The 23,287-nt window shown below is 42.5% G+C and overlaps 1 protein-coding gene across 5 annotated transcripts; it reads left to right on the forward strand.

The window, feature by feature from the left end:
* The first annotated feature begins 5,902 nt into the window (after positions 1 to 5,902).
* LOC149320965 (uncharacterized) lies at positions 5,903 to 22,951 on the forward strand. 5 transcript variants are annotated; one of them, XM_089514309.1, is made up of 6 exons: positions 5,903 to 8,193; positions 8,980 to 9,471; positions 14,529 to 15,036; positions 16,863 to 16,973; positions 17,240 to 17,305; positions 19,011 to 22,951. In XM_089514309.1, the coding sequence occupies exons 2-6, from the start codon at positions 9,076 to 9,078 to the stop codon at positions 19,556 to 19,558; spliced, it is 1,629 nt and encodes a 542-aa protein (XP_089370435.1). In that variant the 5' UTR covers positions 5,903 to 8,193; positions 8,980 to 9,075; the 3' UTR covers positions 19,559 to 22,951. The 5 variants fall into 5 exon arrangements, with proteins under 5 accessions (XP_089370435.1, XP_089370426.1, XP_089370446.1 ...); XM_089514300.1 differs by having other exon boundaries at positions 5,903 to 6,729; XM_089514320.1 differs by having other exon boundaries at positions 5,903 to 6,026.
* Positions 22,952 to 23,287: the final 336 nt, after the last annotated feature.

Consider the following 23,287-nt stretch of genomic DNA (forward strand, 5'->3'; position numbering starts at 1 on the left):
GTTCTTACCGATACCTCTCTCCAATTTTGGCCCACATACAGTAGATGACAAGGGCATATAGTTACATAAATCACATTGGCCATCTGACAGCTTGAGTAATTTCTTAGTTTAATAGACTTATTCAAAGTTGAATGTTGAAATGTCTTTATTGTAAGTGACTGAGCACAACATTTATACCTGCCATAGCAGAAGTGGCCACTAAGAGTAGGAACCAATTTTGTAATATGTTGAAATTGCTGTGTACTAAAAGATCTTTCAGGAGCCAATATGGCATAGCAGTTTGAGTGCTGGACTAAGACTCTGGAGACCAGGGGCCAAATCCCACTTTGGACATGTAAACCCACTGGGTGACCATGGGCAAGTCACACTTTCTCAACCCCAGGATAGGGTCGCCATAAGTCAGAAAAGACTTGACGGCACATAACAACAAAAGTTCTTTTAAGCTAGAGGTCCTATGCTGAGCTGTAACCAGAAGTTGCAAACATCCTGGTATCCCACTCAAAATATGCCAGTATTTCAAAATAATCTTCCTAATTCAATGTATTGTATAAGGCGCCAAATTATTATTTCCTTATTATTGTTGTTAAATGGAATGAATAAACCACTCCTGGATCTTAAAAGGGCTCTATGAAAACTAAAAGACTGTGTGATCATTTGTCTGGGATATCCCCTTTTAGTTAGTTTGGTATCCAATAATCTTGAGCTTGTCTGTGAGCTTGTGATAAGTTCTGATCTACAAATGTTGACCATTAACAAACCATGATACCCAAAAATGGAATTTTTCAATTACTAAACTGAGTGGCAAACTTGATGTGTAGGTAAAAACCATTTATCCACTCCATGCGGGAAGGGAAGGCAAGGAAGCACCATTCCATTAGTAACACAAAAATATATATTTTTGATATACTTTTTTGTGTTGCTAATAGAATACCTTCTGAACTGACAACAACACAACTCTAGACAAAATGTCAGCCTGTGACTAACATTGTCACCCTTCCCCCGTAAGGTTTTTAAAGACCTTTATATAATGTACATTTTGGTTGGTCCAATAAAGGTATCACTGATTCGTGGCTTTGGGGTGTTATTATGCTTTGCTACATGGCCAAAACAGCAACACCTGGATGTGATTTCTATGAGTGTAAGGGTTGCCAGGTGAAATAAAATGCACAACCAGGCAATAACCAACAGCTGCTGAAATTCCTTTTTACACAGCCATTAAATGGATGGAAGCCCTGCTCCTAGCAACCTTAATGAGTATATCCTCACTGAACAGTTATAGCACTTTGATCCCCTTTTCACTTATTAAACAAAGTATCTTTATTATAATTTATACCATATACATGGTAACCCACAATACAACACAACGTGTTTAACATGCTTAAAAGCATGCAAGCGAACAAAATTTTATTATATACTACTGCTTCTTTGTGATCTCTGTGTATCACACAATTGGCTTTACTTGAGAATAGAATACTATTTTAACTGACAATTGCAACAACTTGATAAAATATAGGCCTGTGGTCATATTATTTTTCTTTCTGCTATATGATTTTGAACATTTTTGCATGATGCAAATGCTACATTTTGGGGCCAGAAGAGGCAGTCCCCTCTAATTCTGTTTATCCTCTTTCCTCTCCCCACAGCAGCCAATGTGACTCAAACACAGCTCATCCCCAGCTTGCCCTGTCTTGCTCAGCCATCCTGAAAGATTTGACCCATGGCCTTGCATGTAGGGATGTGAGGGATTCACAACAGATATTTCTGGGAGGTCTTTGCAAAAGGCGTGAGAGAATGGTCCATGGGGGGTGGCACGAAAGTTGAAAAGGCAGGTTCCCCTTAGGCCCAAAGGAAGGGATCTGGGAAAGAGGGAAGTGGACTGGAGGGTGCCATGCCTCAGACTCCCTTGCTGACACTCCTTTGGCTCAGAGGGAGATCATGAGGATCTGAGTGTTCTCAGTGGCCATCATCTTCCCCTGCCTTTACATGATGGAAAATGACCACCTGACACTCTCTTCTTCAGGCCTGTGCTATGATCATCCTAAACTAGGAGGGATATTACACCATAGAAATCATGCTGTTTGACACCGCTTTAACTGCCATGGCTCCATCCTACAGAATCCTGGGACTTTTATTTTTGTGAGGCACCAGTACTCTTTGGCAGAGGAGGCTAAAGGTCTTGTAAAACTACAAGTCCTAAGATTCCATAGGATAGAGCTACAGCACTTAAAGCGGCGTACACTTGTCCCTCCACATTTGCTGCTTTGGATTTTGCAGATTTGATTATTCATGGATTTTATTAATATGTTATCTCTAGGAATATCTAGGTTTTCCAGCGCAACTCTAAGGTCAATGTTAACCTAAAGTCACACTGAAAGACCTAGAGATTCTTAGACAGAACACTCCACTAGGCCTTTGTAGCTCCTCCGGCACAATTCTATGGTCAATGTCTGGAGGACCTAGAGATTCCTAGAGAGGTGTCCTCTCAGGTAAAAACATAGTTTTTTTGTTATTTGTGGTTTTTCCCACATTCATCGGGGTCCTGTGCCCCTAAACCCAGCGAAAGTGGAGGGACGAGCGTATTATTTCTACAGTACAGATGCACCACTTGCCCACTGTCCTGGATGTGACTACCCAAACTGTCTTCTCAGTTGCATTTCAGTTTAAGTACAGCTGTCAGTCTACAAGAATTTTATACGCCCAAAATTAAACCCAGGTTCTCTTTGGTAACTGTGGGCCGGAACAGACAGGCCAAAATAAAGCTGCTTTGGGTCACTTTGGAGGTAAGCTGTTTAAATGAAACACGCATCTTAAGAGGCAGAAGCTGCACCAATGAGAGAGAGAGAGAGAGAGAGCACAGTCTAGTGGTTTGAATGCTGGACTACAACTCTGGAAACCAGGGTTTAATTCCCAGTTTGACCATGAAACCTACTGCGTGATCTTGGGCAAGAAGTCACACTCTCTCAGCCTCAGGGGAAGGCAATGACAAATCTCTTCTGAACATATCTTGCCAGGAAAACCCCATGGTAGGGTTGCTTTAGGGTTGTTTTAGGGTTGCCATAAGTTGGAAACAACTTGAACGCACACAACAACACGCATCAAGAACAAGCATGAAAAAAAGGTTTGTGTGCATTGAACCATCAGAAAGCAAAGGTGTAACTGTCAAACCCTGTATTGTATTTGAACCCTAGATTCGAACCTTGGTCTCCATGGTCAAACTGCTACACAACCAGGGTGACCAGACATCCTCCTTTTCCAGGACATGTCCTACATTTCAGCCTTCTGTCCAGGAGGAATTTCAAAACGTCCTCCATTTTGAGCATCACTAAGAAGCAGAAATTTATATTTGCATGTTTTTAGCTTTTACTTTGTTATGTCTTACATTTTTCTTGAGTGCCCTACACTTTGCAGTGCCTTGTTCGCCTTTGCATTTATGACACCTGTTCACCCTGAGCGGCCCAACAAACTACAAATCCCAGAATTCTACAGCATGGCGCCACCGCTGTCAAAGTGGTATCAAACCGGATTATTTTTGCAGGGCGGTTGCAGCCTCAATCTAGGATGACTAGAGATACTCCTAACCACGAAGGATAAGCAAAGCACCGCAAAACGGAGGACATTAAAGAAAAATGTAGGCAGCAGCAGAGTGGGAGATCTAGATTCCCCTCCTTCCCCAAGTACGCCTTAAGATGTATTTATTTAGAAGGTGAAGGGGTGGCGGTTTCTTTGTGGGAGCTCCTTCCTAGGCCAAAGGGGGAATCGAGACACCCGGGCTGCCTCTGCACTGCAGAAATAATCCAGTTTGACACCACTTTAACTACCATAGCTCCACGCGATGGAATTACAATTTTAAAGAACATCATGAAAGACCAGTCTCTTCCACTAGGCTTATCCAGACGATTTTTTGGATTGTGATTTAGCTTTAATATGTGTATACCTTCCCCTTTTAAAAAGACTGATGCGTATTTTAACTGATGTGTGTCTGTTAATTGTGGTTTGTGGGAAGAAGTTATTGTTATGGTAACTGTGGTAAGAAACAATAACAACAGCAATTCCATAACAATTATTACTATTATTATATACCATAACAACTAATTATTATTATTATTATTACTATATAGTGCCATTGATGTACATGGTGCAGTGTTACATGGTAACTGTGGTAAGAAACAATAACAGCTACTATTATTATTTACAATAGCTATTATTATTATTATTTACAATTATTATTATTATTATTATTATTATTATTATTATTTAGTGCCATTGATGTACATGGTGCAATGTTGCATGGTGACTGTGGTAAGAAACAATAATAACTATTATTATTATTATTATTATTATATACAATAACTTATTACTACTACTATTATTATTATTATTTAGTGCCATCAATGCCCATGGTGCTTTACGACAGAATAAAACACTTAGAACTTTACCAATAAATACAAAAATACAGTGCTAAAAATGCAGCAGTAAAATACAATAGAAAATCTGGGAATTGTAGTTTCTTGTGGCCCCAGAGCTGTTTTTCTGACATAGAGGGCTCACAGAACTACAGTTCCCAGGATTCTCCTAGCACTGAGCCAGGGGGGGCAGTTAAAGCGGTCTCAAACTGGGTTGTTTCTGCAGTGTGGATGCATTGTTTGCATTATGAAAAGGGAGGCGGGGAGGGAGGAGAAGGAGATACAAGGCAGCGCCCCTGTTGCAACTATTCCGTCTACAGGAGACATTTATCAGGGAATAATAATAATAATAATAATAATAATAAATGATTTATCACTAGGAATCCGGGCGGGTTACAACAGTAAAAATGCATTAAAAATATATTCCCCCAGCAATTGTTAACCCTGGCCTATGTTTGCTCCGAATTGGTGCTTCTGTTTGCCTTTCCACACAACAATCCGATTAATATATGTCTCTCTCTACACACACACACACACACACACACACACACACACACACACACACAGGGAGGTTAACAAAGAATGGTGCAAAGTCTAATAAGAACAGCTTTAATAATAATAATAATAATAATAATAATAGGATTTATTTATATGCTGCCCAGTCACTGGGAATCCGGGCGGCTTACAACAGAGAGGATAATATAATAGATAATAGTAAATAAAAAATACTTTTGCACCATTCTTTATTAATCAACCTACATGTGTGTGTCTATATATTTATGTATATGTATATATGTATGTGTGTGTGTGTGTGTATATATATATACACGCACACAGCCTATACACACACATATATACACACATACATATGTGTTTGGATATAGAGATTAGCATGTGTGTGTGTATATATGTGTATGTGTATATATAGCTGTGTATCTGTATATGTGTGCGTATATCTGTGTGTGTGTGTGTGTGTAAAATACTATCGTCATATCATCATCATCATCATCATCTCTTGCTCACTTCTCCCTATGGAAGGGAGACAAAACAAAATGGACGATTAGGCATTAATAGAGAGAAGAGTGACGATGATCACATAACGCGAACGGCGAATAACGACGACGCTGTTACTGCGGCGCGTGAGGGAGGGAGGGAAGGGGCGCATCACGTGACTTTCTTTTCCAACCAAATCATCATCATCATCATAACAATGTGCAATAAAATGGCGGCTCCCTCTCTTGTGTAACGCTCCCGTCTTTTGTGTGTGTGTGAAGTGTTTTATAATCCCCTTCCTTCTCTCTCCTGTGACACACAATGTGCTTATTATTATTATTATTAAGGAGGCCTGCTGGAGCTGCGTATGCCCGCTTCCTGCCTCCTTTCAGACGAAGCGCCCTTAAGGCGGGATGGCTCTGGATGGGGAGCGCTTCCAGGCCTGGAAGCAGCACTAGGGCCCCTGTCTCTCTTGGTCCTCCTCCTCCTCCTCCTCCTCAGTCAGGGCTCCATTTGCCAGGCTGCCTTTGAGAGGGAAAGAGAGACAGAGACCTCTGAGGCTGAGGAGGAGCAGGAAGCTGGCCATCCCTACCCCTGGAAGAAGAGGGAGAGAGAGATATAGATATAGATGTATGTGGTAAGAAGGAGAAGGAGAGCAGCAATGCAGGAACACAGCAGCAGCGACAAAGGAAGAAGAAGAAGAGGGAGGAGGAGGGTTCAGCTTCAGAGAAAATGGCGACTGGGGGAATAAAATGAGGCAGGACGTTTGCACAATAAAAATAGGGTCTGTCTGGAAGGAGCTCAGGTCTTTGAGGAAAGAAGCAGCTCTTCTGTGTTATTCCTTTAAAATGTAGATCATTTTGGTTTGGGAAGGAGGTTATTTGTCTTGGGCAACAAGGAGAAAGAGTGGTATTGAAAAAATATGAAGCAGGACGTTTGCACAATAAATATGTCCGTCTGGAAGCAGCTCTGGATATAGCAAAATATCTTTGAGGAAAGAAGCAGCTCTTGTGTATTATTCTTTAAAATAGATATCACTGGTTTGGATTATTTGGTTTTGGGAATGGGAAAGGAGAGAGTGATACCAAAAAATATGAAGCAGGACGTTTGCACAATAAAATATGTCCGTCTGGCACAAAATTAAAACAGAATGGAGGAAAGAAGCAGCCCTTGTTTCTTATTCTTTTAAAAATGTAATAACTGGGTTGGATTATTTGGTTTAGAGACGGAAAAGGGGGGTGCAATGGATAAAAAAGGGGCAGGACGTTTGCACAATAAAAATGTCTGTCTGGAAGGACCTCTGTCCACAAATGGGGAAACATTGAGCAAAAAGGCAAGTGCCATTTCTTATTCTTTGAAAGGGGCTCTCACTCTGGTTTGTATGTTTTGGTTTAGAGATGGGGAAGGAGAGGGTGGTATCTATGGGGGAAACAATAATGAGGCAGGATGTTTGCACAATAAAAATGTCAGTCTGGAAGGAGCTCTGGGCACAGAGGGAAACCTCTTTCAGGAAAGAAGCAGCTATTATTGCTTCTTTCCCCCCCAAAAAATAAATCACTTGGTTGGATATTTTGATTTTTTGGGATGGTAAAGAAGAAGGTGGTGTGGGAAAAAATGTGGCAGGAGGTTTGCAGAGTAAAATATGTCCATCTGGAAGGAGCTCTGTGAACAGGGGGGAAATACTTGAGGGGGGAAAAGGCAAGTCCTATTTCTTATTCTTTAAAAAAGGATCAACCTGGCTTGGATTGTTTGGTTTGAGGATGAGAAAGGAGAGAGGTATGTATGGGGGAAAATAATGAGGCAGGATGTTTGCACAATATAAAATGGCCGTCTGGAAGCCCCTCTGTGCCCAGAGAGAAACATCACTGAGAAAAGAAAAAGGTCCTGTTTCTTATTTGCTTTTTAAAAATCACTTTTTTGGAGGGGGATTTGATTTGGGGATGGGAAAGGAAAGGGACTGTGGGAAAAATAATGAGGCAGGACGTTTGCACAATAAAAATAGCTGTATGGACAAAGGAAAAAAGCATAATTCAGGAAAGGAGATGCTCTTGTTTATTATCCTTTACAAATATATCACTCTGGCTTGGATTTTTTTGGCTTGGAGAGGGGAAGGAAAAATGATGCAGGACATTTGCACAATAAAAAAAAGTCCATCTGCACAGAAAAAAAATATCCATGAGAAAATAGGAAGCTCTTGTTGCTTATTTTGTAAAAAAATTACTCTGGGTTGGATTTTTAGTTTGGAAATGGGAAAGGAGAGAGCGGTATGGAAAAATAATGAGGCTGGACGTTTGCACAATAAAAATCTCCGTCTGGAAGGAGCTATGCGAACAGAGAAAACATAGTTCAGGAAAGAAGGAGCTCCTGTTTTTTGTTTTTAATTTGGCTTGGGGATGGGAAGGAGAGGGTACCCCTTATTTGTTAAAAACATAAATGGCTTGGATTTTTAGCTTGGGGATAGGTACTGTGGGGGGAAATGAGGCAGGATGTTTGCATGGTAAAAGTCTCCATCTGGAAGACTCTCTGCATAGAAAAGCCTATCATTTCTCTTGTTAAAAATATCACATTGACTCAGATTTTCATCTTGGGATTGGAAAGGAGAGGGGAGCCTTGACAGCCCCCATACGGGTTGCCTTCAGCTGTGAGGCAGAAGCTGCCACCCCCTGCCCAGTTAACAAGGAGAAGGCCTATATGAAATTGCCAGGGACTGAGAAACTTTGGGATTACACTTCCCAGAATCCACAGCCATTATGGCATTTGGCTGGGGATGGCCTAAGAAAGTTAGGTTTCCCAAATGGTAAGTTGATGAGACTGCAAGGTTGTTTTGGATGTAACTGATTAACCTTTCTTGAGGGCCTTCTGCAGTAAATTTGCTTGTTTTCTGTAAATGAAATGTTTACTTGAATGTGGTTAAATTGGCTCATCCAGGCAGGACTGTCGAAACCTTGGGAATTCTGCATGCAAGTGTATGGGATCTCTCTCTCTCTCTCTTACTTAAACCCATGCACACACAGCCACTGAGTGCCATGAAGATAGGCAAACTTGTACTTTCCAGTTATACTGGAGTACAGTCCCATAAATGCTTGATAATTAGCTGGAGCTTATAGGAGATGTGCAGATTCTTTGCTGTGGTTTTTAAATTGTAAGCACTAGCCAAGAGAGCACCAACAGAACACCAGCAAGCAAATCTGTTGCTTCAGCTGGATATGACAATGGAGGCAGCAAAAATAGACAAGGACGGCGGCCATTTGGGTTTTATGCTGAGCTCAGTGATAAAACCTGATAAAAGGTGTATGGGAGGGATGTTGGTATCAGGTTGTTTCCCACATTCTGAAGTACACTCTGTATCCACAAGGAATTTTTTTTAAGTCATTTGATTTTAAAAAAAGCTGGTTTAAACCACCCAACCCTGGGGGCTATACACCTATCATTTACTCTCCTGAAAACCTGGGAGCACTTGTCTGAGACAAGGCACCATCTCTGTAGAATTGAACGGGTACAAACACACTCATGTTGTTGATAATGGTGTGCAAGCGATGTCACAATTAGTGTGGTTCTGACTTTGTCATCTTTTCAATTGCAGGTCAACACATGTCCCACCCTCCGCTGAAGCTGTTCCAAGAAAGGAAACAAATAGCCACCATTTGAAACTAGAGAAAAAATTAAGGCTGTAGTTCTCATGCTTCAAGGAGAGGTCGCCATGGCATCTGGGGTTCCTGTCAAGGAGCTGAGTCGGGAAGCCACTTGTCTCATTTGCTTGGAGTACTTCAAAGACACGGTCATAATTGAAGCTTGTGGGCACCATTTCTGCAAAGCTTGCCTCACTCGATACAATGGGGAATGCAGTACGAAGGCTACCTGCCCACAGTGCAGTGGAAGAATTCAGCAAAGCAACTTCAAGCTAAGCTGGCAGCTGTCAAATATAAATGTTGTTAAACTTGAGGAGGCAGAGAAAACAGATGGGATGGTTGTGTGCAAAGAGGAGGAGATTCCCATTGCCTTGGGGTACGACAGGCCGAGGGAGTTTCCGGATCTTGGTGAGTTTCCTATGGATGAGACCTCCCAAGAGCTTAAGGTAAGAGCACTGTATATTCCATACAGTTATTCTCACCATATTCTAGTGAGCAATCTTCCTCCAGTCAAGTATTTTCCAAATATACTGGAGTACAGTTCTTCTGAGATACTGAACTGTCAGTATTAATCAAGAAATGTGTGCATGGATGACCTCCTCTGCCCTAGTACCTAGACAATGATAGGCAGGGTGGGTCTATACTGGCCAAAATACTCCGGATTGCTCCTGGAGTATTCTGGTCCTGGAGTTGTCCAAATTCTCCCCGTTACTTCTGTACTCCGGAGTGACTCTGGGTAGTTGTCCTCTTGTGCTCCCCAGCACTGGCGGCATGAGTTACTCCCTCTGACATTGAAAACACAGTGGTCACATAGCTGGGCACCTTGTGGTGACCTCAGAGGAAGTGACTTATTTTATTTGTTGTGGCAGTGGTGCCATGCTGCACAGCAGGATGCTGTGTAAATAACTGCAAAGCTTGCCTCACTCGATACATCATTGTGAAGTTCTGGATTTTTCTGGAAGATCCAAAGCAAAAGGTAAGTTAATTCAAACTGGTTTTAGGGAGGAATGGCCTGGATTTGATGTAGAACTGACCTTCCCTTGTAAAGACAGTCCACAGTAGAACCAGGGCTTTGGCCCTGCCCTGTGAGGACAAGTCATGGCGAGGCCAAGGGAAAATGGGTTTATATGGCCTGTATAGACATACCTACATGGTGTAGTGGCTTATGCATTGGCCTGTGACTTTGGACATCATAGTTTGAATCCCAGCTCAGCTATGGAAACTTGCTGGGTGACCTTGGGCAAGTCACACTCCCTCAGACTCAGAATGGCAGGGGCAAACCCCCTCTGAAGATGTAAGATGAATGAGTGAGTTCTGATGCAAACCCAGAGCTGAAGAACCGAAGAACCAAGGAACTGTGCTTTAAACATAGCTAAATGACCAAACAAGATGGTTCTGCGCAAAGCATTGATGTGACGAAGGTATTTGGCAACCGAGGCGAGGAAAGTCTGAAAACTTGGAAGCTGAAGCGGGGTGCCGTCCAGGTGTGACAAACCATGACCGGGAAGAACCTTATCTCCTGAGTCGCCATGATGAGGAACTGACAGGACAATGGAGGACTTTGAACAGAACGAGTTGCTTTGAACACGGACTGATCTGAACAACCTGTCTCTCCTCCCAAAAGAAGAAGTTGAGTAATGGGCTGCAATATTGCAAGACTTCAGCAGCCAAAAGCCAGAGAGAAGAAAAAGTATAAAGACCCTGGACTTTCATCTCCATTTTGTTGGCACCAACCACGGCAACGGTGTCATCCCCAGCCTTCGAGAACAACTGATCAGTGTTCGGCGGAAGGAAAGTGTGTGTGAGTATTGTATGAATGTGAGAGTGAAAGAGCTCTTGATAATCAATGTTTGTGTTACTTGTGTGATTCAATAAATGTTACATGCATGGTGTTTAAAACCAAATTTGGTGTCTCAATGTCTTTCTCAGCCTCCCTGTGAATAGGTCCACGGAGGGAGAGGTTCTCATCACACGCTCTCAGGATAAACAGGTTGCCCTTACAATCTTGGGCATAACAAAGAAACTTGCCAAGAGAACCCCATGATAGGTTTGCCTTACGGTTGCCATAAATCAGAAACTACTTGTGGCACACAACAAAATATACCTGTAGATTCATGAAACTTAGTATACCTACCAAAGGAAACCTATGGTGTATGCCTTAAGGCTGTTGTTTTTAATGATTAATGTTAATGCATTTTCATCTGTCTGTAACCTGTAGTACCATCTTAATTCACTAGATGGAAGACTGCTTTAAGTGGGGAAGAGGAAACTGCAATCAGAGTAAGCGTTTTCATTTTTGCAATTAGCAGCTGCGCTTATGCAAGAGATATTAGTGGATGAACAATATATAGGGAGGGTGACTGCTCTTTGCCTGAGTGAAAGAAAGAGGGACGGGTGGGTGAAGAGAGGAGAGAGCACCAGAATTATTACCTGAATTGGTAAAGCGAGAAAAAGACCAGGAAGGAGTGGCAGTTGAGGATTAAGTCATAGGTAAGCCCTAAAAAGTTGGTTACGTCTGTTAGCATGATTGATAGAATATGAAGATACAATGTTGTAATAGCAAAGTACAAAACCACTATAAATATTGACCCCTTAAATTCATAGGCAAAGTATGTTATAGCAACAATGCCTCTAGATTGTTTCTCATTGAAAGCAGTTGAAAAGACTTTCTGTCCTCTTGCATGTCTTCTAGAACCTGGTATTTGGTACAATAATGAAAGTTTAAGAGATATCTAAAATATTTCTTGCAAGTTCAGCCTAGATTATTCAACAGTTTATAAAACCACCACAACAGTTTAAATGTCTGTTATAAATCAGCATGAATATCTTAAACAAGAGGAGGTGCCTACAATGATCTTATCAGTTCCCAGAAACAGTGATATACAATAAATGGGTAACACTGCGACTAATGATCAGCTAATAAGACAGAAACTTGAAGTTACTGATTTTCATTGTAGAAATCACCAGAAGTAGTGAATTCTCCAAGACAGAAATCAGAAAGCAATTTAGGCTTGATGTTCATAAAGCATCAGTGGTTAGAAATAGAGGTGAATGATATTTCTGTCAGGTTTGGGAGAATCAGGCCAGGAGAGGTTACTTTTTAAAGCATTGTGACAGAGGTGCTAGGCAGAATCCTAGGGTCAAAACTCACTGCAGAAATAATCCAGTTTGAGACAGCTGTAACTAACTGTCCTGGCTCAATGCGATGGAATCCTGGGAACTGTAGATTTGTGAGACATTTAACCTTCTCTGGCAAAGAGCTCTAGTGCCACAAAAACTACAGTTCCCAGGATTCCCTGGCACTGAGCCAGGATAGTTAAAGCAGTCTCTAACTGAATTATTTCTGCAGTGTGTTTTGGCCCAAAGAGTTGGAAGAGACTACAAGGGTCATCCAGTCCGAAACCATTCTGCCATGGAGGAAGACACAATCAAAGCACCCCCAACAGATAGCCATCCAACCTCTGTTTAAAAACCTTAAAAAGAAGGAGACTCCACCATTCTCCCAGGCAGTGTCTCCCACTGTTGAAAAGCTCTTACTGTCAGGAAGTTCTTGTTCCATGTCCTAGTTTCTGGAGTTTCAGAAAACTAGCTTTCTCCACCCACAATATGATATCCATTCAAATATTTAAACACAGCTATCATGTCATTCCTTAATCTTCTCTTCTCCAGCCTAAACATACCCAGCTCCCTAAGCCTCTCCTCATAGGGCATGGTTTCGAGACTTCAGGGCAGCTAATCATAGTTCAGAAAGACCAAGAAGGGGGCCTGTGGAGGATCAGAAAGTATAAAAAGTAGAAGTAGTGTCTGAGGAAATTCAGATAGAGAGACAGAGACCCGATTTAATGGGCCTTTTTTGCCACCCCCGTCACGTGCTAGGGATTGGCTGTCCATACCGGCCTCACCCCTAGCACGTGACGGGGGCGTCAAAATGGCGGCACCCTGTACATATGGGCGCCGCCATTTTGACGTGATGGACGCCTAGCGTCTGCACTTCCCGCACCTTTGTGATGCTGCAAGTATGTCATTGGCGCCTTGCGACGTCACAACCGTGCCGCAGAAAGAATCTGCTTTTTGTGGGTTCTTTTTGCTGTGCGAAGGAGCTGTGCAGTTTGTCTGCTGTGGCTCCCTTGCACAGCAAACCAGGGTGGCGGGAGACCACCCTTTTGGGGAGGTCTATATCCTGCCAGAGTTACCTGAGAGATCCCACAGAGAGAGGTTTAAGTGAAATCCTAGCCAGGCCCTTAAGAAGGAATGGTTGTGTGTGGTGGTGATGTGATACAAGACTCCGAGGAAGTTGTATCTGAAGGGGAACTATTTGTTACATAATTGGCTATTGAGCTGACACTAGATATAACTGAAGTGTTTATTGAGTTGGAAATAAATTAAGACATCTTATACCGGTTATTTGTTTTCATATAAGCACTAAGACAATCTGTGTGGCTTATTATTCAGAAGCATGCTACCAGTTACACTAACCTATTTAGATTCTGGAGTAAGCAGTGGGGTTCTTAGACTTCTGACACAAAAGTGGGTGTCTGACAAGGTTAAGTAGAAGAAAGTGTTGAGGAAAGGACAGGGGCAGAGCTTTCTTTCAAGGTGAAACTGAGAGCCACTCTAAGAAGGGTCTATCCCTGACTGTCACAGGCATACTTAACTAAGGGCCGGTACACATTGGCGGCGAAATGCCTCCCCTATTTGCTGCGCAGTGTTGCTGCAGCAATCAAACCGCAGGGGAAAAATGCGCAGCAAAAAAGAAGCTGCCTAAGAGCGGAAGGGGCGCTGCCATGACACCACTTCCTGCCACGATATCTAGTCACTGTACGGCAGCATTGTCATCATGGCGGCCTCCATGTGGACGGGAGACTGCCATGATGCCAGTGTCCATACAGACTAAGGTTCCGGAGCGTGCGGTTGCTGTACGCTCCTGAACCCTGGAATTGGCGCCGCCACGCTGCTTCCTGCCCGTGTGTGCCAACTAAATATGTAAAGGGATCTTGTAACACCTTTAATACTAACTGAAAGAAAGACATCGGTAGCATGAGCTTTTGTAGACGTGAGCCTACTTCCTCAGATACATGTAGCCTCATGTCCATGAAAGCTCATGCTACCAACTTCCTTCTTTCATTGAAGTTTCAAAGATGCTACAAGATCTCTTTGCGTACTGATTTTCCAGACTAACATGGCTATGTCTTTGAATTATACTTAATTAAGAGCTGATAAAGCATTCTGGTCTATATTTTTATTCTCTGTATGATGTGAACTTTTAGCTATATGTGTTTCGGCGAATCGGACTGAACGTGGTGGAAAGCAACATTTGGAGGCAAAATTAATTACTTATTTATCGGTTTTATACCTCGCCGTTTTTCCATCCATTAAACTACCCCTGTGAGGTGTGATTCAACTTTCTTTTGACCTGACATCTGCTCAGTATAATTGCCACATCCATGTTTGTATTATTATCATTGCATTTGATTTCAATACCTCCCCCCTCTTGTTTTAATAGATGATTGAAAATGGAATGGGAGCCACCATAAGCCGCAAGGGCCGTGGAATTTCATGGCGGCACAAAGAAACCTTGGATCTCCTGGACATTTGGGGGGAGCAGAAAATCCAGGACCAGCTCCGCAGCAGCCACCGAAATATCGATTTCTTCGAGTACATTGCCCAGGAGATGGCAGTTCGAGGTCATCGCCGTACTGCCATAGAATGCCGTTCCAAGACCAAAGTAATGCGACTGGAATATAAACGTGTGATTGATCACAATTCCAGGCCAGGAAGCAATAAAGTGACCTGCCCTTTTTACAAGCAGCTGCACCGCATCCTTCGCGGGGATGCCAGTGTAACACCCAAGCGGGTTTCACGAAGCCTAAATCCCAAACATCAACCAAATCAGGGGGTTATACCAGATCCCCCCGCTCTAGAGGAGCACTTCTTACCTGAAGAGCTCAGCATCATTAACATTGGAGAATATTTCAAAGACGAAAGCACTGGAAGGTTACTGGAAAGCACAGGTAAGCATGACTGTGGCTGCCTTTGAAGTAATTGTCCTGTTGTGTAATTCTAATAGTTTACTGTAACCGTATTAAGAAAAAATGGTTGAGTGGCATTGTTTTTGAGAGCCTAGTTTCATGAGTTTCATGCCATTTATAGAGAAAGTTTCAATAAGTACCAGTTATTTAGACGTGAGTTGATTGACCCATACTCAAGTCCTAGGAAAAGCTTTAGAAGACTCCTCCAGTGTATAGTGGGGACAGGCTGCTGAATAGACCTCAAACCCCTGTCTCAAGCCCAGACCTCAAGGCACGTTTCTCAGAGGGGATGGCAAATAGCAATAGTTATAGCAATAACACTTATTTTTTTATATCGCTTTAAGTGCTAAGATTCCCTAATCAGTTTACAATGTGTAAGCGAATTGCCCCAACAAGCTGGGTACTCATTTTACTGACCTACAAAAGGATGGAAGGCCAAGTCAACCTTGGAGCCCTGGGATTGAACTCACAACATTTTGGCTGCTTTACCAGCATTTAACCATTATTATTATTATTATTATTATTATTATTATTATTATTATTTTATATAGCGTTGTAGATTTGCACAGCGCTGTACATAAAAACAACAAATATAAAAGAGTCAGCCTGCCTATGGCGTACAATCTAAGTAATGATAGGATAATACAAATAAAATACATAGCAATACAGGAAATGGTTCAATAAAACAGGCAACAAAAAGAACATCAGATAGCAAGTGACAGTCACGCAATAACCACTATGCCACAGGGCTACAGATGCATTAGGCAATGGGCTTGAGGCAGGGCTTGAGGTCTACTCAATAGCCTATCCCTGGTATGCATTGAAGGAGCCTTCTAAAACTTTTCAAAAGCTTTAGAAGGATCCTTATGCCTCAAGCCCCCCCCCCCCTTTATTTCTGTTAAAGTTGGCTCCCAGATTTGAGACCTAACTTGAAACTTGTCTTGAAAGTATCTTGTAAGGATTTGAGACTTGGAGTAAAAAACTTGAATACATCATTGATAAGAACAGAAATAAATGTTGGTCTTTAACCAGTATTACTGTATATACTTGACTGTAAGTAAAGGACAGGTTTGGGGCCCAGAATTATGGATTTTGATATGACCTGTGGATAAGTCGATGATAAAACTTCGGGACATGTTAAAAAGGAATGCTAAAAAATGTTTAAAAAATGAAGCAAGGGAACATTATGAAAAAGAATGTACAAAATTCCAACAGGTATAACTGCTTGTGCTTATGCTAAAGGCTGGGTGTTATGAAGAGGGAACGATGGTAAAAGGTAGCTGTGCAATATGGGCAGAGAGACAACCAGTTGTGGGCAGGGCTAAGAAAATGCACACATATCAGAAAGGATGAAAAGGCCAAGCAAAGGAAATTATGACTACATTAGCAGTGATTATAGCCTTTAATTTTAATTTGAGTTGGTGCTTCTTTTAGGTGTTCCCAGGACAGACCAAGCTCTCACCTTCCATAACTCTACTTAGAGAAGGGGGTGGAACCTTTTTGGTAAGAGTTACAGTACTTATATTGACCCATGGATAAGTCAACCCAGGATTTTTGGGTCAATGTTTGGACTGAAATTTCTAGACTTCTACCAAATAACAAGGTAGAATTTTAATTCATTATTGTACAGTAATTAGTGCCAATTCTACCTTGGTATTTGGGTGCAAAATAGAGCTTCAGAACTCCCACTGAAGATTTTTAGCTTGCACAAGGGATGATTCAGGCTTTGGGGAGGTTGATGGTTGGTATGACAGTTCATTTTAATTTAGGCTGGATGCTTCTGGCTATGTGCTTGATTTTTTCTTCAGAAAATACAAGAGATGGAATTATGTCTGTTAATGGCACTGAGGAGGAAATGGTGGACGCAGGTGATAACAATGTTGTACAGACTGAGGAAGAAGGCAGCAATGGAGTCAGTGGTAAGAGTTGAATCACTAGCTGTTGTACTGAAGGGTGAATTGAGGAGGGTCTTGCTTTGCAGTGGATTGTCAAAAAATCACAACATTCCATGTGCTAATGTTATTGTGATTCTTTAATTTGTTTTACTTTGTTGTGCAATGCATTTTTCTTCTGTAGTGGATGAGCAGCTCAATTTATGACATTTCTCTTGTTCAAATGGAATTGTTTGGCCCATTTTAATTTATCCTAAATCTCTTTCTTTGTTTTCCTCTGAATTTTGTCTCAGGAAAAGAGATGGAATCTCAGAGACCACAAATAAGCCCTGAGCCTCAGGAACCACTGAACAATATGGGTATGTATTATGTGTGAATAATTTTTTTATCCCACCCTCTGTAACATTATTGATATTCAAGAACAGGACCTTCCTAACTCCTTGAAACAGGACTCGATACAGATAGCTTTGTGCTTCACCTTTTCTACCTCCTGGCCCTTTAGCACAGACATGGAATAAAAAAATTAGTAAACAACTTTGGTCCAAAACATACTGCAGAAATAATCCAGTTTGAGACAGCTTTAACTGCCTTGGCTCAGTGCTAAGGAATCCTGGGAATTATGGCACAGAGCTCTCTGACAGAAGGCTAAATGTCTCACGTACAGTTCCCAGGATTTCCTAGCATTGAGCCAGGGCAGTTAAGGTGGCCTCAAGATGGATTATTTCTGCAGTTTGTTTTACATCTCTATTAGTGCAGTAACAAAAATTGAATACTTTGGGAAATTAGATTTTCCTGTTGCAATTTCAGAGTTAAATGTGTGTAGGTGAGCATAACAAGCTGGAAGACAATTTTTTTTGCCTGTTTATGACCACAGTACTGCATCAGGAGAACTAGCTACTCCCACTCAGTTGCTCACCCCATTTTACTCAACTGCAGGCAGCCCCCTGAGCCTGGCCATTTCTTGGTTGGTGAAGAGAGGAGCAGCAGACAAACATTTAGCTGTTTGCCTACAGATGGACACACATAGAATAATAGAACTGGAAGAGAATCCCAAGGGCCACGGTCCAGCCTCCTTCTGTCAAGAATATAAAATCAAAGCATCCTCAACAGATGGCCATCCAGCCTCTGTTTAAAAACCTTCAAAGATGGAGACTCCACCACACTCGAAGGCAGTGTCTTCCACTGTCAAGAAATCCTTTCAAATGTTTAGGTGGAACCTCTCTTCCTATAGTTTGAACCTGTTGTGCTAAGTCCTATTTTCTAGAGATGCAGAAAGTAAATTTGCTCGCATCTTCAGTATGATATCCTTTGAAATATTTAAATAGAGCTATCATGTCACCTCTTAACCTTCTCTTTTCCAGGATAAACATATCCAGCTCTTTAAGCTTCTTCTCATAGGGCATTGTTTCTTCTCATAGACCTTTCACCATTTTGATTGCCCTCCTCTGGGCACAACGGGGACAGGGACAGGCATATGCAGAAACATCCAGGAGTCCACTGGAGATCCCTGCAGATGATGCCATTACTCTGTCCAGTTGTACAAAAATAGCTGGACGCTTGTCTGTTTCTTCAGCTCTCCACCGATCATGAAATAGCTTGGATTGGAGCTAAGAAAAAAAGATGAGGTGGGAGGGTGGTTAATTGTGCAATTGGTAAAGAATTTCATCCTCTGCAGCAGCCAAATAACAGTGAGTTGCTGTGGCTTAAGTGCAAGTTATGCCATCATAATTAACCAACAGAATGCCAGCCTATGTGCCTTGCATCAAGAGTTCATGGGGCCTTTGAAGTTGAAAGACATCATGAACTTCTTCACCAGATTTCAGAAGGCAGGACCTCCCCTCTCACACCCACTCTCTCTCCACACCCAAATTGATTTACAAGGAGTGGTTGGTCAAGTTTGCTAGGTTTTTGACCCCTCCAGAGTTGTTTTAGGTCTGGGATGGGGTCCTTCTTTTCACAAGTGGAAGTGAATAGAAGAAGGATGTTGGAATGAGGGGCTGTACCAGGGAGGCAGGGACTGCACTTTGACCACTCCTGCCCTATGTAATTGTTTTTATTTTGCAGAACCTCCTGCCACCAGTTCAAAGCCAACACCACCTCCTCCGGCCCGGCTATCTTTGTTGAGGAACAAGAAGAAGCGGGAAAGGGCCGAGAACATGTTTAATCTCTTTCTGGAGCAAGCCAGAGAAGACTCCACCAAAGAGCAAGAGGAGATGGTGCGTGACAGAGTGATGTTGGCAAGATTTTTGAGGGCCTTTGAACAAGATGCTGCAGATAGCAGAGAGGAGAGGAGACAGTGCTTGGAGGCTCTGCGTGCAAACTGTGAAGTCCTGCAAGGCATTGTCAGTGGCTTGAACAAGCTGACCGATGCTATTGCCAGCCAACAACCGGCTGGCCTGGGAAACCAGTCGGCATCTCGGCACCCACTGCTTTCTGCCACGCATAAGGAGAATTTGCCACTCAGTCCCACTCTGGTAGCACGGAGTGGTTTGCCGCAAGAAGCATTGCCATCCCACCCTACCAGTTCTACCAGTACTGTACCAAAAAGTGTCCCCCGTAAGCCTCCACCTGTGACTCACGTTCCACCTCGTGTTATGTGTAATCTTGGGTGACAGATGGGAGGGAAAACGTCTCCTTTGTATTCTTTTAAAAAGTACTGAAATGTAGGCTGGGATAAGAAGCTGAAGAAAAGGAAAGACTTTTGACAGCTGTGTTTTTATATAGCAGGGGCCTGGGATCATAAGAGAACTACTTCTAGGAGTGGTAGCCTTTGCAAAGAAACAGTTCTGAAGCATAAGAGTGCCCATGGTGCTAGGACACAAATCCCATTTCACTTAAAATTGTCTCCTCTCTTTGCATGCACTGACTATCAATGATTCTGTGTAGATCCTTCTCTGTTGCTATTGTTGCAGTAAAGAGAACCAACATAATAAGGGATGATAGTTCTGAAGGTGGAAGACAAAATGTGTTGTCCTCCTGAGTGATGCTGGAATTTGCCTCCCATCACCCTAAGCGAACACAGTGATGAGAAATAATGGAAGCTGCAGTCCAGCATCCAGAAGCAAACAAGTTAACCTAATTCCTGTTCTAAAGGATAAATGCCCCCTCACACTCCCAGAAGCAGCTCCCACGATGTACACCGGTCATTCTCCCCTGTGCACTGTATGTAAGTGACTGATTATGTATCTCATACACACATACATACTATGTTTGACAAAGGTATACAAATTGCAAGAAAGGCAATTCCCACTAAAATTCCTCACGGTAAGAGCTACTTGCCAGTGGAATGGGCTACCTCAGGAAGTGGTTAACTGTCCTTCATGGGGTGTTTTCAAGCTGGTTAGGAAGGCATCTGTTAAATGCTTTAGCTATGGATTTCCTGACGCCTGATGGCCCTGGGGTGTCCATTGCAACCAGTGATATCATTTAACTGGTTCACCCCTATTTGCCAGAACTGGTTGTTAAAATTGTTAGAAGACTCCAAGGCTTAGAGGAGTTTAAAAGGGGAGTCTAGTGAAGTGGAGGAAGCCATGAGTGGATACAGGGGACAGAGAGGTTAGAGCATAAGAGGGAGGGAAAGACTGGATCCTCTGGAGACATGGGGAAGACCTAGGAATGGAGACTGTTTTTTAATTATTTTGAATGGCACTGCTGCTTGCAGCTCTACAATTCCAGACTTTTATGGAAGTGGGTAGGATTTAGCCTTCTAAATGTTGGGTCCATTAGGACTATTTTCACAACTATGGTTGTGATATCCTTCTGGAAGCTTTTCCATGAAGAGAATTAAAATTGAGAAGTTGCAGGGCTGTTGTGGTACTCCACCTAATGTTGGACCCACAGTTCCCATCTTTCCTGTCTATTGGTCATGTTAGCTTAAGCAGAAGGGAACTGGAATCCACCCACATTGGGGCGGGGGATGGTGGTTACAGGTTCCCCACCCTGCCATGTAGTGTTCTTAAAAATTGTGGCTTCATGAATGGAGGTACCAAAAAAGGATGATTTTTCCAGAAAAGACCAATTGCATCTGTAGCATATGGTAAGGTTTTGTGGACCACGTAAGGGTCCGCAGCAAAAAGAGTAGAGCATAGGTGGGCAACATGTATGTGGCTATTGGGCATACACTTGGACCACCATTATTGTTTCATTCCTTGTCGCTGGCAGCATAACAGTAATGAAGCTTTTCTTGTCTTGCTTCTGCCAAAGATACATGCCATGACTGGCTTTCACCAACCTGGTATTCTGGCTGCGTTGGGCTACAGTCATCAATCATCCCCAGTGTGGGTGATAGGAGGAGTTGCAGTCTTAACAGATTTAGAGTGAGCTGTGTGGTAGAAGACTTAATTTGTGGCAGTGGGCCAACTTCATAATGAAGGTGATCTTCAAATTGAGGTGTCCCCTTTCCAGTGAGGTTTCATGAGCCACTTCTGCATAGAATAAGGAATCATCTGCACATAAGTGATGGTTGTCATGTGAGTGCCGGGAAACAAAGCACCTACTTCCATGAATTGGCCCTGGCCAGAAGTAACTTTCATGTCTGTAAATAAGCAAGTCTAATCAGCTATCTGTTGAAGCAGGATAGAGTAAACATTCTGGCAAGCCTGCCCACTAAAGAACACTTAATAAGATGTGTACTATCAACAACTTCACACTGTGCATCTGATGAACTACACCTAGGGCCGAAACAGATGGCCCAGTAAAGCAAGTTCTGGGCAGTGTGGTGTTTAGACACTGAATGCCCCTAAGACATCTTGAAGCTGCCCAGCTGGTTAGATGTGGGTGGCTTCAAGATGCTCTGGTGGCATGGTGTTTATACACTGCATGCTGCCAGAGTGCCTTGCAGGTGGCTTCAAGCTGTTGCAGGGCAGTAAAAGCTGGCTTTTTGCCAGCTGAGAAAGGAGCAGATCTTTGCCACTCCTTTTTTGGATGGTTTCAAAGCGGATTGGGGCTGTGATGTGTGCATGCTGTGGCTCCAATCCGGCTTTGGTGGGGGTGAGTTTAAGCCACCCCTTTGGAGTGGTTTGTTTCACCCCTTAGTCTATGAAGGCTTATTCTACCAACTTCCTTCTCAGTCTCAAAGGTGCTACAAGATCTCTTTGAACAACGGCTCAGTAAGGAAACCATGGTTGAGAGCAGAGAGAAGAGAATTAGTTAATAGTAACTTAGGGAATACCATGGTTGTGTCCCCAGATGAAAGGTATTTCATAGGTAAATATGTAAGATTGAACTGGCTTTCTCAAATCTGATGCTAGGAACTACTTTTCAAAATTCACAGGTAACTGCTACAATAGCAGACAGAGGGTTATTGTTTTGTAACTTTAAAAATTGCAACATTTTTCTTTATATTTTAATTTTGAAACCTACTTTTTGATAGTGATCCAGGTGAAATATCCAGTGTACATGTAGATGGAAAGCAGCAAAGCCCACATCTAGCTTTATCTCTCAACTCCAAACATGGGGCTTTGTGGTAATGTTGCAGATGAGGATGAAACTGTAGAGTTATAGCTAAACATTGCTGTAGAGTTCTGTGTCTCTGAAGTCAGAGGATCTTCACAGTTTTGAACAAGATGTCTCTTCGTCTGAACTTGTCATTCTTTTGGAGTATGACATATTCCTATAAATAATTATAGGAGTGTAAGACCCATCAGCAGTCTGGTATTATGGCTGTGTGGCTGGTAAGAGTATATAGCACTTAAGAAGTTAAAACCAAGCATCTGAATAACTGAAATGGAGCATTTGGAACATTGTGGGAGGACCAAGAGTTTGTCCTAGTTTAGTGCACTAGTGCTCTGAAAACTAGTTTGAGGGAACCGATTCTGTATTAGTAATAACAATTCTAGATACTAAAACAACCATGTATTACTTATTTGTTGATCCTGCCTACTTTTTCTCTCTTGTTTCTCTTTGGTTGATGTTTAGATTGTAGGAGGCAGAGACCTGTACACTTCATATTCTGTAAAGTGCCACACGCCCTGATGGCGTGATGATGATAATATTAAATACTGCAAATGAAGATACATCATAATTCTGTTCATCCCACTGTGATCTCTGTGGGCACGGCTGCATCCATAGGGTGCCCATTGTTCATTTCTCCAACTCTGCTTATCTGGACACGCTCACCTGAGCCAACAGCCGCAATAGGGCTGCTGTAAGAGGGCCTCAAGCTGCCTGCTTGGGTGAGGATGTGAGCCAAGGTGAGAAGGTGGCTCAAGAGATGTGTGGTGAGATTGAGCAAAAGGGGCAACATGGGATAGTGGGAGAAGGTGGGAATGAAGAGGTTGTGGGGGTAAAGGGAAAAAATATCTGGTTGGTTGTTGTGTGCCTTCAAGCTGTTTCTGACTTAG

The sequence above is a fragment of the Sceloporus occidentalis genome, unplaced genomic scaffold, assembly GCF_023333645.1.
Source record: "Sceloporus occidentalis isolate IW3139 unplaced genomic scaffold, rSceOcc1.0.p SCAF_1, whole genome shotgun sequence".
NCBI classification, from domain to species: Eukaryota; Metazoa; Chordata; class Lepidosauria; order Squamata; family Phrynosomatidae; genus Sceloporus; species Sceloporus occidentalis.

Excerpts from the sequence above, each read along its gene's own strand:
- LOC149320965 (XM_089514309.1), top strand. The coding sequence starts at position 9,076 with ATGCTTCAAGGAGAGGTCGCCATGGCATCTGGGGTTCCTGTCAAGGAG. Across the intron at positions 15,037-16,862 it reads AAGGTTACTGGAAAGCACAG|AAAATACAAGAGATGGAATT; the intron begins GTAAGCATGACT and ends TTTTTTCTTCAG. Across the intron at positions 16,974-17,239 it reads AGGCAGCAATGGAGTCAGTG|GAAAAGAGATGGAATCTCAG; the intron begins GTAAGAGTTGAA and ends ATTTTGTCTCAG.